The sequence below is a fragment of the Sceloporus occidentalis genome, unplaced genomic scaffold (genome assembly GCF_023333645.1).
Source record: "Sceloporus occidentalis isolate IW3139 unplaced genomic scaffold, rSceOcc1.0.p SCAF_21, whole genome shotgun sequence".
In the NCBI taxonomy this organism is placed as follows: Eukaryota; Metazoa; Chordata; class Lepidosauria; order Squamata; family Phrynosomatidae; genus Sceloporus; species Sceloporus occidentalis.
The window spans coordinates 1,821,066-1,835,893 of NW_028317001.1; the positions used below are offsets into that span (position 1 = coordinate 1,821,066).

Below are 14,828 nucleotides of genomic sequence, written 5' to 3' on the forward strand. Positions count from 1 at the left end.
AAGGCAGGACCCAGAGCCTTGAAGTAACAACCTAATAAACAGGGAAGGGAGCCGGAGGGAGAGCCATGGCAGCCTGCAGACTCACTGCGCAAAAGGACAGCAGCACCCCTCATCCACAAAACAGCGGCACCCTTCCTAGGCCAATCAAAGTCCATGTTGCAAGTTTGCAAAGCTCCACCGGATCCTCTGGCAGGGAAAGGAGTTGAAAGTGATAGCGGAGAAAGGAAGGATGATGATGATTTTGGTTGGCCCTATCTGTGTTTTGGGGATTTGGGATGATGCTGTCCTTAGCCCTGCAAAAGAAGCGGCAGCATAAGCTTCCGCAGACTTGATCCCCTTCAGGGGGAGCCTCCAAAGGCTGCAAGGGGACTGCAAGGCCCATGTGGGGCCAGGGCGGTGGGGCAGTTGGCCTAGGACTCCAGAGGCCCGGGTTCGAACCCCCCCCTTCCTTCCCAGGGGCCTTACCCAGAAAGGCTGCAACCCTGGCCCTGGCCACGCGGGGGCGCCGCAGCCCCACAAGCGACCGAGGAACCAGGGCTGCCTGCTGCGAGGCTTCAAAGCCATGGAAAAGGAGGCTCCCGGGCAGAGAGGAGGACTGTGGCCGCGCTGCAAGGAAGACACACTCAGAGGCTCTGCTCCGCTCCTTTAATCAGAGAATCAAGAAACTAAGAGTCTGGCTGCATGCTCAGCGCCTTCGATTCTGAAGCCTCTGGTTCCTCCTCTCACCGAACTGCAGCTCCCATCATCCTTCACCGCCGGGTCCTACCTGCAGAGAAGGAAAAAGCAGACCATTGTGCTCGGGAAGGGCTTTCCCCTGACTGGCTGGGGCTGATGGGACCTGCAATGCCCCGTCAACGGGAGGAGGGCACTTCTGCTGCGGAGGAGAAGGAGCGGCTCCTGAGCGCGTGCAGAGCGCTCTGGCCCTCCTTCCGGGGGGGAGGGGGAGGAAAGGAAGCGTGGCCACGTGACTCCCGCGCGGTCAGCTGACCCAACATGGCTGCCGGGGTCTGCGCCGGAGGAAGAAGAGGAAGGAAGGGCTGAAGAGCCGAAAAGGAGGAAGGGGTCTCCTTGGCCCAGGTGAGGACCCCAGCCCTGGAGGGAGAGGCCGCCCCTGAGCGTGTGCAGAGGGCCCCCAGGGCTCCCCTCCCTGCTCACATCGCAGCCCTGCTTTCTGCAGCCATGGCTGCCCCATCCCTTGTGGGGCTGGGGAGACAAGGCAAGCAATGCCAGGGAGGAGGGCCAGGCCTGCCTCTCCCCGGCTGTTCCCCTTTTCCCCAAGGGCACTTTCTGGGAAGGGCCCCTCTCTGCCCCAAACAGCCCTGTGCCCCCCATCACAGACCCCCCTGGGCTGAGTCCTCTGGGGCTGGCCCTGGGCTTCATCGCCCACCAAAGGGTCCTAGGCACTGCCTCCCCTGCTCCAGAGCCTGACTGGCGTCTGCTTTGTCTTTCCCCCAGCAGGGCACAGCCGCCAAGATGGACGCCCTCCTGCGCCAGGTGGAGAAGGACCTGGGCATTGACCGCGGCCAGCTGACGACTGCCAAGGGCAGCTCCCATGCCGTGGCCCTGGTGCCCTCCAAGTGGCTGGCTACCCTGAAGGAGCGCTCTGTGCTGCCCGGCCTCTGCCCGCGGCCCGAAGGCCTGAGTGAGGTGGAGGTGCGCGCTTGCCTCCAGCACTCAGTGCAGAAGATGCCCGCGGGATGGACCCGGGTGGAGGTCCATGGCCTGAGGAAGGAGCGGCTGCGTTACCGGCTGGCCTTGGGCCCTGGTGGGCAAAGCGAGGCCAAGGAGGGCCAGGAGACGCTGCACAGCTTCATGCGCAAGGTGGCTTCCCAGAACTACCGCAACCTCTGGAAGCGGGCGCACCGCATGTACGCCCGGCCGTACAGCCACGCTCATGCGCCACCCTCCGCCATTGCCCTGGACGTCCTCCGGGGGGCCCTCCAGAGGCTCTATGGCTGCCCTGTTGTCCCTGTGGGAAGGGGGTCCCCCTGCGCCCCTCTCACAAAAGAGGTCCCACCACCACCGCTCTGCCCCAGTGTCCTGCCAGCGGAAGCCCTGCTGGAGTCCCCAGAGATGCTCTACATGGTCTTCCCCTACGTCCAGTACTGCCTCCACGACATCGTCACCTTCAGCCCAGCAAAGCTGACCAACAGCCACGCCAAGCTTCTCTTCATCCTCTTCCAAGTCCTCCAGGCCATGCAGGCGTGCCACCGGGCAGGGATAGCGTGCGGTGCCCTCTCCCTGCGTGAAGTAGCCGTGGACGAGAAGCTGTGCGCCCGGCTCAGGATTCGCCTCCAGGACTATGAGGAGCCCCCCCAGGAGGAGGGAGTTGAGGAGGCAACAGCTATGACCACTGGCCCTGCTGGACCCTTGGGCCCAAGCAGAGAGACAGAGGGCCCCCTGTCCAGCCAGGAGCCCCGGGAGGGCCTGGGGGAACTGGTGCTGGACTGGGTGAGCGGCCGCCTCAGCAACTTCGACTACCTGATGCACCTGAACCACTTGGCTGGGCGGCGGACAGGGGACCCGAACTACCACCCAGTCCTCCCCTGGGTGACGGACTTCACTACCCAGGATGGGAAGTTCCGCGACCTGTGCAAGTCCAAGTTCCGGCTCAACAAGGGGGACAAGCAGCTGGACTTCACCTATGAGATGACCAAGCAGGCCTTTGTGGCTGGGAGTGGCCCGGCCGGAGAGCCCCCCCATGTGCCCCACCACATCTCGGATGTCCTCTCTGACATCACCTATTATGTCTACACGGCCCGGCGGACGCCCCGGTCAGTGCTCTGCTCCCACGTCCGCTCCCAGTGGGAGCCCAACGAGTATCCGGCTAGCATGGAGCGCATGCAGGGCTGGACCCCGGATGAGTGCATCCCAGAGTTCTACACAGACCCCGCCATCTTCAGGTCCATCCACCCGGATATGCCAGACCTGGAGGTGCCCCCCTGGTACAGCTCCTGCGAGGAGTTTGTAGCGGCCCACCGGGCAATGCTGGAGAGCCAGGAGGTCTCCCAGGACCTCCACCACTGGATCGACCTTACTTTTGGCTACAAGCTGCTGGGCAAGGAGGCCGTCAAGGAGAAGAATGTGTGCCTCCACCTGGTAGACAACCACACCCACCTCACCAGCTTTGGGGTGGTCCAGCTCTTTGACCAGCCCCACCCCCAGCGCCTGGCAGGAGTGTCCCTCCTCACGGTTGAAGCCCCCCTTATCACTCGGCCCCTCATTCCCACTATCCGGGAGACCAGAGTCCTTGAGGGGCCCAAGGGGGCCATGTCCAATGGGGTTGGGGGACCGGTTGTAGAGACAGCTTGTGAAGGGGCCTGGGCCACTGGCAGACTCGGGGCAACTATGGAAGAGGAGGTGGAGCAGGGGGCCGAAGCCCTGGAGTCCCTTCCTGCTGCTGGCCGTGGAATGGTGGACCTGCCCAGTCCCACGGATAGCAGGCCCCTCAGCCGGAGGACCACCAAGGCCCCCCTCTCTGTTGCTCCGCCAGAGGCAGGGGATGCCAAGATCATGCTGCCTGAGGGCTTCCAACCATTACAGGCCCTGGAGGAGCTGGAGAGGCTGCAGACCTTCCTGCTGCGAGGGCCGCATGGGGCAGAAATCCAGCCAGACCAGCCCCGGACCCAGATGCCCATCGCCCTTTCGAACCTCTTCCAGCGGGACATGCAGGCTCTGGGGATACTGGTCACTGAGATCATCTTTGCGCCCAAGCTGCGCGCCCTGAACCCTGAGGCCATGCTGCAGGAGCGCTACTGGGCCGCCCGGACATTGTGCCGCTTCCACCCCAAGGAGATCCCACCACCTTTGCAGCACCTCTTGGAAGTGTTGCTCCAGCTGCAAGTGTCCAATGGCCAGCTCCACAGGGAGGTTGTGAGAGGACGAGTGCCGCCGCTCTTTACATATGAGCCAGTCTGGCAGGGGCTGCCTCCTCCAAGCCCCTCACAGCTGCTGAGCCCGTTCAGCGGGGTCCTGCCCTTCCCGGCCTACTTCCCAGCTCTGCACCGGTTCATCCTCACAGCCTTGTCTCAGCAAGCAGAAGGCGAGGGTGGAGGGCGAGAGCTGGTCTTCCGTCTGTGGCAGCAGCTAGAGGGAGTGCTGGGAGCCATCACCCCCGAGGGCTTGGAGATCCTGCTCCCCTTCATCCTGGCCCTGATGTCAGGGGAGCGGACAGCCGTCCACGCTGCCTGGTACCTATTTGAGCCGGTGGCCAGGGCCCTGGGTCCTCGCAATGCCAACAAGTACCTGCTGAAGCTACTGGTGGCTGTCTATGAGAACCCCCGGGGCCTTCCCGGCCGCTTCTACCTCTACACGGACTGCTTTGTGGCCCAGCTGATGGCCCGCCTAGGGCTGCAGCTCTTCCTCTCCAACCTCCTGCCCCACATCCTCCAGGTGCTGGTGGGGCTGGAGGGCACAGCCGCTGAGGGGAGCAAGGCCCTGCTGCTGCTGGGGGCAGGTGAGGAGGATGAGGAGGGCAGTGGTGGCGGGGAGAGCAGCCCCGGGTCCCGAGCCTCCTTCAGAGAAGAGACTGAGGGGGAGGCCGAGTGCCTGGAGCTGCTGGGGTACCTGTCGGGCATCAGCCTCCATGACCAGGGCTACCCGCCAGAGGAGGGCGATGACTTCCAGAACAGCCTCTATGTGTCAGAGAGCCCAGCAGCTGCAACGGAGGCCGAGGAGGAGGAAGGGGAGTCTGGCAGCCTGGGCCGGCTAAGTGACAAGAGCAGCTCCAGCGAGGCTGAGGCGTCGCTGGGCGAGGAGCAGAAGGAACTAGGCAGCCTCCAGTCCCTGGGCAGCAGCCAGGAGCTCAAACACAGTGAAGAGGAAGGAGGGGAGGAAGAGCAGCCAGAGGAGGAGGAGGAAGAGGAGGAGGAGGAGGAGGACCAGGCTGGCAGCAGTGGCAGTCTCATCAGAATGGAGGAAGAGGAGAAGGAAGAAGAAGAAGTCACCTTGGCAGCCAAAGACCTGGGCCTCTCTGCAGCGGCCACTACCCTCTCTCTGGAAGCCAGCCTGGCCCAAGATGATGGAGGCGAGAGGAACAGACAGGGCTTGCCAGGAGACAGGGAGCAGACCATCTTGCTGGGTGAGCCCCTCTTCCCAGAGTCCCCTGTACTATGGCCATTCTCTGTGCTGGACGGGGCATATCTGATCCCCTGGTAGAGAAGCAAGGGGAGAGAGTGGGACACAGTGCTCCCCCCATGCCTTTTGCCAGGCTTTGCCTGATTGCTGCCCTTTGTCTTATCTTACCCAGATACAGCCTGCAAGATGGTGAGGTGGCTCTCAGCCAAGCTGGGCCCCACCGCCACCTCCCGCTACATTGCCAGGAACCTCCTCCGCCTCTTGACCTCTTGCTACATAGGTAATGCCTGCTGACAGGGACGGATGGCTTCCCTTGGCCACCGGGGGGGGGGGGGCGGCTGTGCCCAACCATACTTATTCCTCTGCTGCCATCTTCCTCCCAATGGGGACTTTGCTACAGGTCTCGCCAGGCAGCAGTTTGTGGCTGGGGCGGAAGAGAGCAGCCCCCTGAGCACCGGGAGCATCTACCAGAAGCGACTGGTGCAGGGAGACATCGTGTCGGAGCCAGTGCTGGCCTGCCTGGTCCACATTGCCCATCTCTACGGGGAGCCTGTCCTCACCTACCTGTACCTGCCCTATGCCAGCTACCTGGTCAGTGCCCAGAGTCAGGGGGGGAATAGGGAGCCTCCTATATGGCTGGAGTACCTTGCCACCGCTCTGCTTCCCCTCCCTGGTCCCTCGCTTTGCCTCTTTGACAATCCTGTTTGCCAGCAGGGTGGCCTCTGTGGTGCTGCAGTGGGCATTGTTTTGCAGCTGGGGAGTACTAACTTTCATTTCATGCAAGCAAGCAAACAGAAAAACCCACCCAACACTAAACCACACAGGGCTTTCTATCTCAAGTTTCTAGTCCTCATGGCTGCTGCAGGGAACTCAGCTATGTGATGGGTACCAGGAAGCTTGAAGTAGGGCAGAGAGAGGCACAGAAAGGCAAATGCACCCGGGCCAAGAACATCACGGGACCTGGTTCCCGTGGGCACGTAATTCCAATCAGATGATCATGCGGTGCCTTCCTGTTCTTCTGAAAGGCAGTTTCAAAGCTCTTGCTCCCCAGGGCTCCGAAATGCCTTCTCAGAGACAGGGAGCCCTCTTGCTTGTTGATTAAGTGAAGCAAGGAAGGTTTGTTGGGTATCTAGGACTGAGCCCCCAGTGGTCAAGCAGACCTGCTTCTGCTGACCCAGGGGAAGGGGAAGGGGTGCGGGTCGACCCTAATTGGGAAGTGGGAGCACAGTCAACATTTGGGTACCTGATGCTGGTGCTAGGAGGGAGTTTCATTTTCATCTGTGGCCACTTCTGTCAGGAGATCCTGACTTGGGATTGTTGCTGTGGGGGTGGGACTGGCAACAGCCTCAGAGGCTTTGGGAAGTGGCTAGCTGCCTCCATCCCTCTCAGCTACTTTCAGTGTATAAGGCTCTTCCCTTTTTTAAGGCCATCTGCTGCCTCAGAGGGAAGAGGCCCAGTTGCTCATTTTTGCCTTCTGTCATGGGTGGTCTGCCTGAGGACAAGGGACACGTGTACCTGTGTCAAGCATAGTCCAGCTGTGGTTCTTCCTAGGTCACCACTATCAACACTGGGCAGGCCATGGTTCCAGCCCACCCTGGACTGCCCGCATGCCAAGCAGGAGTGTGCCCACTGAACCTCTCCTCTCTCCAGGTGGCTCCTGGCAGCGGGGTGGCTGCTGGCCGGCTGAACAGCCGCAAGGAAGCAGGGCTCCTGGCTGCCATGACCCTGACCCAGGAGGTGGTGGTCTACCTGTCGGACACCACCCTGATGGACATCCTGCCCAAGATCAGCCAGGAGATCCTGCTGCCTGTCCTTGGCTTTCTCACTTCGTCCACCATCAGGTGAATTGGGGCAGGGGGCTCTTTTGTCCAGGCCTTGGGCCTCCTAGAAGGGTCCAGTGGGAGAGACCAGCTCTTTGGCTCCTTCCTGTCTCCTCCCTTGGCCCTTCTCTGGCTCTGGCCTTGTGCAAAGATGGGGCTGTGTGTGGGTCTTTGTTCGAAGTAGGCCGCTTGGCTGGGACTCCAGCGCACACACAACAGAGACTGGACTGGTGCATGATGGTAACACCCACTTCCTGCTCCCTCTTCCTGCCTAGTTTTCCCAGTGGAGTCCAGGCCCGCACTGTCTTATGCCTCAAGACCATCAGCTTGGTGGCACTGGTTTGCCTACGGATCGGGTCGGAGATGGTGCAGCAGCACCTAAGCGGCACTTTGCACGTGTTCTTTGAAACATTTTCATTGTCCGCCCCGGCGGCAGAGCAGGTGAGTCAACCAGAGAGTGTGCAATGAGAGCAGGGAGGGTTGATAGTTCTGCCTTATCAAAGTGGGAGGCGGCAGGGGCAGTGAACCCAACAGCCTTTTGAACCCATGGCAAGCAGGTAGACTGATGGTCGTTCTCTGGTTTCTGTGTGCCAGGCAGTGAGCTAACCCAGGAGTCACAAAATGGTTTTCTTGCTTCCTGTCATGGGTGGGTTACGGAGAGCAGAGGCTGCAAAATCCAATGTGGTCTTGTTCCTTTGTGCACCCGTCTCAGGGGCAAGAGGAGACTTTCCAGAGGGTTCGATGGCTCTGTGGTGGCCAGAGCTGTTTCTTATGGCTGCTCCATGCAGCTCTTCTGCCATGAGAGAATCCTTTCTTGGGGGTTGCAGCCAGCAAGGCTAAAGCTCCCTTGATGTGGTGGGGTGGAGTGGAGTAGAGGATGGTACATGACCCACTTCATTCATTCATTCCTGCCTCCCCAGGACATGATGCTCCAGCCGAGGCTGCCTCACTCAGATCCATCCGCTCTCCTGGAACTGCAGACAGTCTTCAGCCCAGAGATGGCCTACACGACCTTCGTCCCTTTCTCCTGCTTGCTAGGTAGGGTCACTTGACTGGCTTGGGGCCTGTTCCCAGCTTCAGTGCAGTCCTGCATCTCCTTCACCTCACTGCTGATGTTCTCCTCCTTCCAACTCAATGGTGTTGAAAGGAAATCCCATTCTCCTTCCTTTCCTTTTTTCTCCTGTCATGAATCTTTCCAGCTGTCCTGTTAGTTTGAGTGACTTGACCCCGAGCTTTCAAATAGAGTGGTGGGGGGGATGGAGAAACCTCTTCCAGCCTCCTGCATCCCCAATCTGAGCTGGACTTCCACACACACATGCTCTGCAGCCTTCTGGATTCCCTTGAGTGGGGACTCTGTGCAGGGCTTCTTGGCTCCCCATTTCTCCCCTTGTTCTCTCTCTGTCTCTAGTAGCTCTCCTTCTCTCTGTTGCAGGGGATGTCATCCGCACCATTGTCCCCAATCACGCCACGGTTGGGCAGCTGGCCGCCCTCTACTCAGACAGCGTGAACCCCAAAAGTCAGGCCTCCCCTGGGCAGGATGTGCCTGGGCCCCCCAGTGGTCCGGCTTTCCTGGAGCAAGAGGCCTTGGATGGCCTGGCCCTTTTCCCCAGCCCCTGCGAGGACACCCGCTCAGGCACCTTTGGAAGTGTGCTGGTGGGCAACCGCATCCAGGTCCCGGCAGAAGCCCGTCGAGAGGCCTCAGGCAGCCCAGGGGTCTTCTGTCCCAGCTCCGGGGGCCGGGAGGGGGCCGCCTTAAAGAAGGATCTCCCGCGCAGTGCCCACCTCCTCTGTGGGAACTGGTTGGCCTACTGGCAGTACGAGATCGGGGTGAGCCAGCAGGAGGCTCGCTTCCACTTCCACCAGATCAAGCTGCAGAGCTTTGTGGGACCCGGGGGTGCCATCAAGTGCCTGGCCCCCTTGGGTGGGGAGGACTTTTTTCTGGCTGGCAGCAAGGACAAGAGCATCCGCCTCTGGCCACTCTACAACCGAGGAGATGGCACCCATGAGACAGAGCCTCGCCTGACCTACACCCAGCACAGGAAGTCTGTCTTCTACGTCGGGACCCTGGAGGCCCCTCAGCATGTGGTCAGCTGCGATGGCACCGTCCATGTCTGGGACCCCTTCACTGGTAAGGCTGCATTGAGGAGTGGGGTGAGGCGGGGGTGCCCCTCTCTGTATCTCCCTGATTGTAGGAACTGGGGAAAAGGAGGTTTGAGGTGCAGAGCCTTTGGGTGTCTCCAGACAGCCTGGTCTGTCTTACTGAATGGGAAAGAGGTTCCTCTGACGAAGAGGTTCTGTTGGGATCACAGGAGTGGAGAGTCTGGTTTCTGAAAGGCTTGCTTCATCCACAGAGTGGCTCAGTTTTGCCCCCTGCCCTGAATTCCATGGCTTTCATGGCATGGTGGCTATGACAGGTGCTAAGAAGGACAGGGATCTGCAGGTGGCACCAGGGGCCAGTCCAACTGGCTCAGCAAGGGTCTCCTCTGCAGCCTTGGCTTTGCGGAACGAGGGACGGGGAGAGCTGCGTGATGAGGCACAAGGCCTGCTGGCCATCTGTATCACTCTGGTTTTCCTTCACAGGCAAAGTCATCCGCACTTTTGAGGCGCTAGACTACAAAGCGCCCATCACAGCCGTCAGCACCATGCCTCCTCCCTACGGGAGCATCAGCCTGGCCAGTGCCGACTCTGTCTTGCGCTTCATTGACCACCGGAAGCCAGGGCTGCAGGTACAAAGCGGGGGTTGTCCTGCTGGTGTGGGGGGGCTTTCAGGTGGGGCCAGGTAGGAGAGTTGGGGGGGATGCTCCAGTTTAGTGGGAGGCAGGAGGCACCCAGTTCAGTGCCTGGTTGGGAAGACCCCTGTAGGGCCATTACTGGTGAGTAGGACTGGGGGAAGGGTGGCCTTCTGAGATTCTGAGGACTGCAACTCCCATCATTATAGCCAGTGAATTGGGGGGCGATGTAAACCTGAAGTTCAAAAACATTTGGAGAACCAGTAGATTTAAGCCACTTTCTATTGAAGCCATAACCATGGGGACTGGGACCCTCAACTGTTTCCAAGAAGAGAGCACTGCATGCCGACGTTGTCAGGTTCACTTCTCCAGAATCTTCATGTGGCCAGATCAGGAGGCAAGGGGGTGATGATGGGGAACATCAGTTTTTAAAGAAAAGAATTGTCCTCAGATGTCCTCTACAGAGTGCTGAGGTGGGGGGGGGGGGGGAATTCATCACATTTTGGGTTTTCTGTGAGGCCTTCTAAGTCCTGGAGAGGCCCCTGGATGTTGACTGATGCCTTTTTTTCCTCTGCCCTCTGTGTATCCCCAGCATGAATTCCGGCTGGCCAGTGGGGCAAACGCTGGCCTCATCCGCTGCCTGGCTGTCAGTCCAAGCGGACGGAGTGTGGTGGCTGGCTTTTCTTCGGGCTTCATGGTGCTGCTGGACACCAGGACGGGCCTGGTCCTCCGGGGTTGGCCTGCCCATGAAGGAGACATCTTGCAGGTCAAGGTGAGTGGGGAGCTGGGCTTGTGGGTTGGCTTCATGCTGCTGCTGTCACCTCCCAAAGCACATTTGGGTCTGAACTTGGTTTTGGATAGTGGTTGAGCTCATCAGAACAAACCAGCCTGCCAGGTCCTCCAAAAGTAGCAATAAGGGTAGGCAGGAGATGTGTTGTTTAATTCAGTAGGACCTGTCCATCACTGTGCTCCTAACAGCGACTGTCAGTTCAAAAGTATTTATAGGTGTTGTGGTGCAAGTGTGCGTCCTGGATGGCTGACTAGTCTTTTTAGAATGCAGTCCTTAGGATATCATGCCACGGGTCCCTGTCCCTAGGACCTTGCACTCTAAAATTGGCCATAGTTTTTGGGATACTTTTGCCACAGGCAGCTGTTGTTAGTTTGAGTTTGCCTGTTCTGGGCATCCCCAACTGCAGTGGAAAAGCTTGGAAAAGCTGGGACTCTGGGATTGCAAAAGATCGAACCTCTGTAATTTCCTGTTTAAACATTAGCAAAGGAGAACATCTTTGGTTTGCTTGATGTGCCTCAAAGATGCTTGGTCTTGGTAGGATGTGGGCAAGACCACCTGTCATCCAAGAGGCTGATCCTGCTGTGAATGGGCTTGTCCTGTGGGGGGCTCATTGCCTTGCCCCTGGGGAGCTTTCCTTGGTTTAGCTGGTCCTTGAGCCCGTGGGTATCTGGGCGTGGGAGGGAGGGAGGGAGGGCAAAGGTCTTAGGGGCTGCGGGGGTGGACAGGATGCACCAGGCACTGAAGCCTCTGCCCGTCTGGCCACGTGCCCTGTCTGCGTGAGTAAACCTTGTCCGTATTTACCTGCCCCTGGAAGCAGCATGGGGCTCCTCTCTGGGTCCTCCACTCAGAACTAACTTGCAGTTGCTTTCACTTGTCCTGCTAACAAGAGGGCCTGGGCACAATCAAGGCCTTCCTCCCAGGCTGCAGGCATACCTCTTCATCCTAAGGTTGCTTAGAGAGATGCCCTCCGCTTGGCATGTTCCCGGGGGGGGGGGGGAGGTGGCCCCTTCCAAGAGGGTTCTTCCATGCAGCAGGTGGCCAGGGTAGGTGGGTTAGGGCTGCTTATTCCTGTCATTGTAATCCTCTACTGGGGAAAAGTCAAGGGTGGTGGTAAGCAGGCACCATTGGGGTCTTCTGAAGCAGCACTGGTGTCCAAAGCCACCCTGCCTTGTACATAATCCTTAGCTAGCATTGTGGCTTCCCTCTGAATGGGTGTAGTGTTCCAGGGATCTGTCTCACACGAGGCAAAATGAATAATGAAAGTGGGGCTTTGAGGCATGTTCAGAGTGCCTTGCCCTCTCCACTGAAGAGTGACAAATAGGCAGATACACACAAGGACAGCTATGGTTTGGTGGTGGGGGCTGCCTCTCCTCTCCAGCACCAAGTCTCGCTGCTGTTGGGAGCTTCCCATGGTGAAGGTCTCCCCTTCTTCCTCCTCTTCTCTCTCCAGGCCACAGAGGGCAACCTCCTCATCAGTTCCTCCTCTGACCACTCACTGACCATCTGGAAGGAGCTGGAGCAGAAGCCGTTGCAGAGCTACAAGTCTGCCTCGGAGCCCATCCATGCCTTTGACCTCTACGGCAATGAGGTGGTGGCCGGCACGGTGGCCAACAAGATTGGTGTCTACGCCCTGCAGGAGCCGCTGCCCCCCAGTGTCACCAAGCTGAGCTCGGAGAACTTCCGGGGGACCCTCACCAGCCTGGCTGTCCTGCCCACCAAGTGCCACCTCCTCCTGGGGTCGGACAATGGCACCGTGCGGCTCCTGGCATAATCTCCCCCTCCTGACAGGACGCTTCTCCCTCACCAGGGAGGATGACTGAGCAGGAGTTTTCTTTCGGTGAAAAGAGGCCATAGTCTGGAAGGTGGGGAGGGTCTGTGAAGCCTCCATGACCCCAAACTCCCCAAGAGGGCTGCTGGGCAGCCACAGGCCGGGACCCTGACATCACCTTATGTGCCTGAACTCTCTTTGGGAACAAGGTAGTTTTCCAAAGAGGTCCATTGGAGGGGCAAGGTCCCCCCCTCTCTCTCTCAATTCCTGGCATTCCTATTCTTTAATGTGCGTGGGGTGTGTGTGTGAGCATTTGTCCTGGTGGTTTCTGAGGCATTCGCTTGGTCCTGGGGGGAAATGTTACAAAACTGTTTGAGTTGCTTAGCACTTTCCCCTCGCTCCATCCCAATCCTGTTTTGTCTCCCACTGCTGTGGAAAAGAAAGCCAGGCTGTGCCCACCTGCCTGCCTGGGGTGGTGTTGCATTTGGAAGGGATATCTGGGCACAGAGCACTCTTCCTCTTGAGCACTTCCTCCTTCCCTTGCCCAGAGGATGCAAGTTCTTTGATCCCTTTGGTGGGCCTGTGAAGTCTTCCCCCCCCCCCCCCAAAACATATGCTGAAGGGCATTCTCCCACCTTTTCCTGTCTCTGCCAGAGATGCTAAGCCCAGGAGGAGAACCTCTGCCTTTACAAAACACACACACTTATGTACCTATATCCATGTCTGTGCGACCCAGCACAGTCCTGTTGTTCTTAACTGTCCCCCTTGGGACAGTTAAGTGAGCCTGGCAACATCGGCATGCATGGTGTGGTGGTGGTGTGAGGCAGCTCTCTAAGGATGTGGGGAGCAATACAGCGATACAAGCACTTGTGTCTCCCCATCCCTAGGTTGAGGGGGGAAGAGGAGGAGCCATCCCTTCTTACTTACATTGCAATAGATTGTATAAAGATGCTAATAAACACTGGAGCTTGCAAAAGTCTTTTCTCTGCAGGTGTGGAATGAGACAGGTGTGTATGTGTGAAAGGAGGGCCTTTGGGGGTTTCTGGCCTAGTTTCAGAAGCTATGAGGGGGCAGCGGGGGCAGGGGAGATGGCAGACGGGAATTAAGCTCTGCGCTGGAGGCAATGCAGGTATCTCCTGCCACTGAAGGGTGCCTTCTACCAGGGCTGGAAGCTTTGGGGTAGAAGACCCATTTTCTTGCTCTGGGTCCCCTCAACTTGTTTGGCTATTAGTCACAGATGACTTTTTCCTCAAATGAAGCCTTGTGTCAAGGGCAGGGGATTTCGGGGAGTGGGGAGTTGGCAGTGCCAAGGAGAATTGGGGGAGCCAGAATGGGGTGAAAAGGGCCCCTGCCAAGCAATGGATTACCGAGTTAAAAGGAGAGCCAGCCTGTGGCCAGTGGGAGACTTTGTTCCATCCAACAGACTTTTCTCCGAAATCTACTTGGCTACTCATTAATTCCCTTGGCCCAGTTGCTCCTCTCTCCTAGCAGTCCCAGCTGCAGCGGTGGCAGAGTTTTGCCTATCTTTTAGCATTTCACCCTCCGCTGGGCCAGGGATGGGCCCCAAAGTCCCTCCCCAAATGCCCTGATGCCAACTTTTGGGGTAGCCCAGGCCTGGTCCAGGGAGGAAGGTCCAAAGCCCTAGCATTCTCTTCTACCTGCCTCAGCAACAAGGCCCTAGAGCTGCCTCCTTCCCCCAGCTTTGCTTGCTCCAGATGGGCTGTGACCATCCATAAGCCGTGCCATCCATGGAAACCATGGTCTCTCGGGGAAGGTGCCAAGGCAGAGCCTGCTAAGACTTCCTGCAGGCAGCAGAGTTCCCTTGGCTGCTGCCAGCCTCCCCAATGCCCATGAGCCCCATATGGGCATGGGTGCCTCACTCTGCTCCCATTTCAGCAAGAGGAAGGGGAGTCCTTCTCTTTGAAGTGTGGGCAGGCACTTTGGCTGCTCAGCCTCCGGCCTCTGGCCACACCACAACAGTTTCCCCAACAAATGTTTAACTGGATGCCAAAAGTCAATATTTGCCTGCGGGGGGAAGAATTTCACAAAAAGGCGTTGCTAGTACTGGCTGGGCTTGGGGGCCACTTCCTCCCCCCCAACCCTGGACGCAGCTAGAGCAAGTGGCTCCAGAGGCGGACGCAAGCACCACTCCACAGACGGAGGTAAAGCAGGGAGACCCCGGGGGTCCCTGGAAGAGGGCAGGGGGGCCGGAGGGAGGAGGAGGAGGAAGAAGCAGCCTGGCAGAGGACCTGGAACCCCACGTGCCAAAGGAAGGGAGGAGGCTGCCCAGCTCCAGAGGGTTTGGGAAGACCCCTGACCCTCCACTGGCAAGCTACGAGTGTGGAGGGCAGGCCTAAGGGAGGCAGTCCTCTTTACTTGCCCTTTTCTCCAAAAGGGAATCATGGACCCATCCCAGTTGGTAGCTAGCCTCAAGGCTGTGGGCTACCAGATATCTATGGAGAGGCCTGCCCCCTTCCTCTCCAAGCTTAAGCCCATGAGACTTGCCACCCAAGAGCAGCAGCAGCAGCATCTTCCCTTGCAATCCTTTATATTTGGAACTCAGTATAGGGGTGTGTGTGATGTTTGGGGAGGGGGGTGCTGGTGGCTGGGAACCAAAAAACTTTCCTGCAAGCTAAGCAAAAGGT

At 58.7% G+C, this 14,828-nt stretch overlaps 2 protein-coding genes across 2 annotated transcripts in view; one reads left to right on the forward strand and one right to left on the reverse strand.

The window, feature by feature from the left end:
* Nucleotides 1-631: 631 nt before the first annotated feature.
* The window catches only part of LOC149301356 (protein-lysine N-methyltransferase SMYD4-like), a 36,279-nt gene continuing 22,082 nt past the window's right edge, over nucleotides 632-14,828 (reverse strand). The window contains exon 12 of the mRNA XM_089483906.1: nucleotides 632-766. Coding sequence (XP_089340032.1) covers nucleotides 763-766 — 4 coding nt within the window. The 3' untranslated portion in view covers nucleotides 632-762. The remainder of the gene's footprint in view (nucleotides 767-14,828) is intronic.
* LOC149301357 (WD repeat-containing protein 81-like) lies at nucleotides 766-12,781 on the forward strand. The gene is made up of 11 exons (XM_089483904.1): nucleotides 766-1,077; nucleotides 1,456-5,080; nucleotides 5,249-5,356; nucleotides 5,477-5,667; nucleotides 6,727-6,917; nucleotides 7,172-7,337; nucleotides 7,817-7,934; nucleotides 8,329-9,024; nucleotides 9,477-9,622; nucleotides 10,218-10,397; nucleotides 11,866-12,781. The coding sequence occupies exons 2-11, from the start codon at nucleotides 1,474-1,476 to the stop codon at nucleotides 12,184-12,186; spliced, it is 5,724 nt and encodes a 1,907-aa protein (XP_089340030.1). The 5' UTR covers nucleotides 766-1,077; nucleotides 1,456-1,473; the 3' UTR covers nucleotides 12,187-12,781.

What these genes read in the sequence shown, in the direction of transcription:
- LOC149301357 (XM_089483904.1), top strand. Translation starts at nt 1,474, where the DNA reads ATGGACGCCCTCCTGCGCCAGGTGGAGAAGGACCTGGGCATTGACCGC. An exon ending in CTTGACCTCTTGCTACATAG is followed by an intron (nt 5,357 to 5,476) that starts GTAATGCCTGCT and finishes ACTTTGCTACAG; the next exon opens with GTCTCGCCAGGCAGCAGTTT. An exon ending in TGCCCTATGCCAGCTACCTG is followed by an intron (nt 5,668 to 6,726) that starts GTCAGTGCCCAG and finishes TCCTCTCTCCAG; the next exon opens with GTGGCTCCTGGCAGCGGGGT.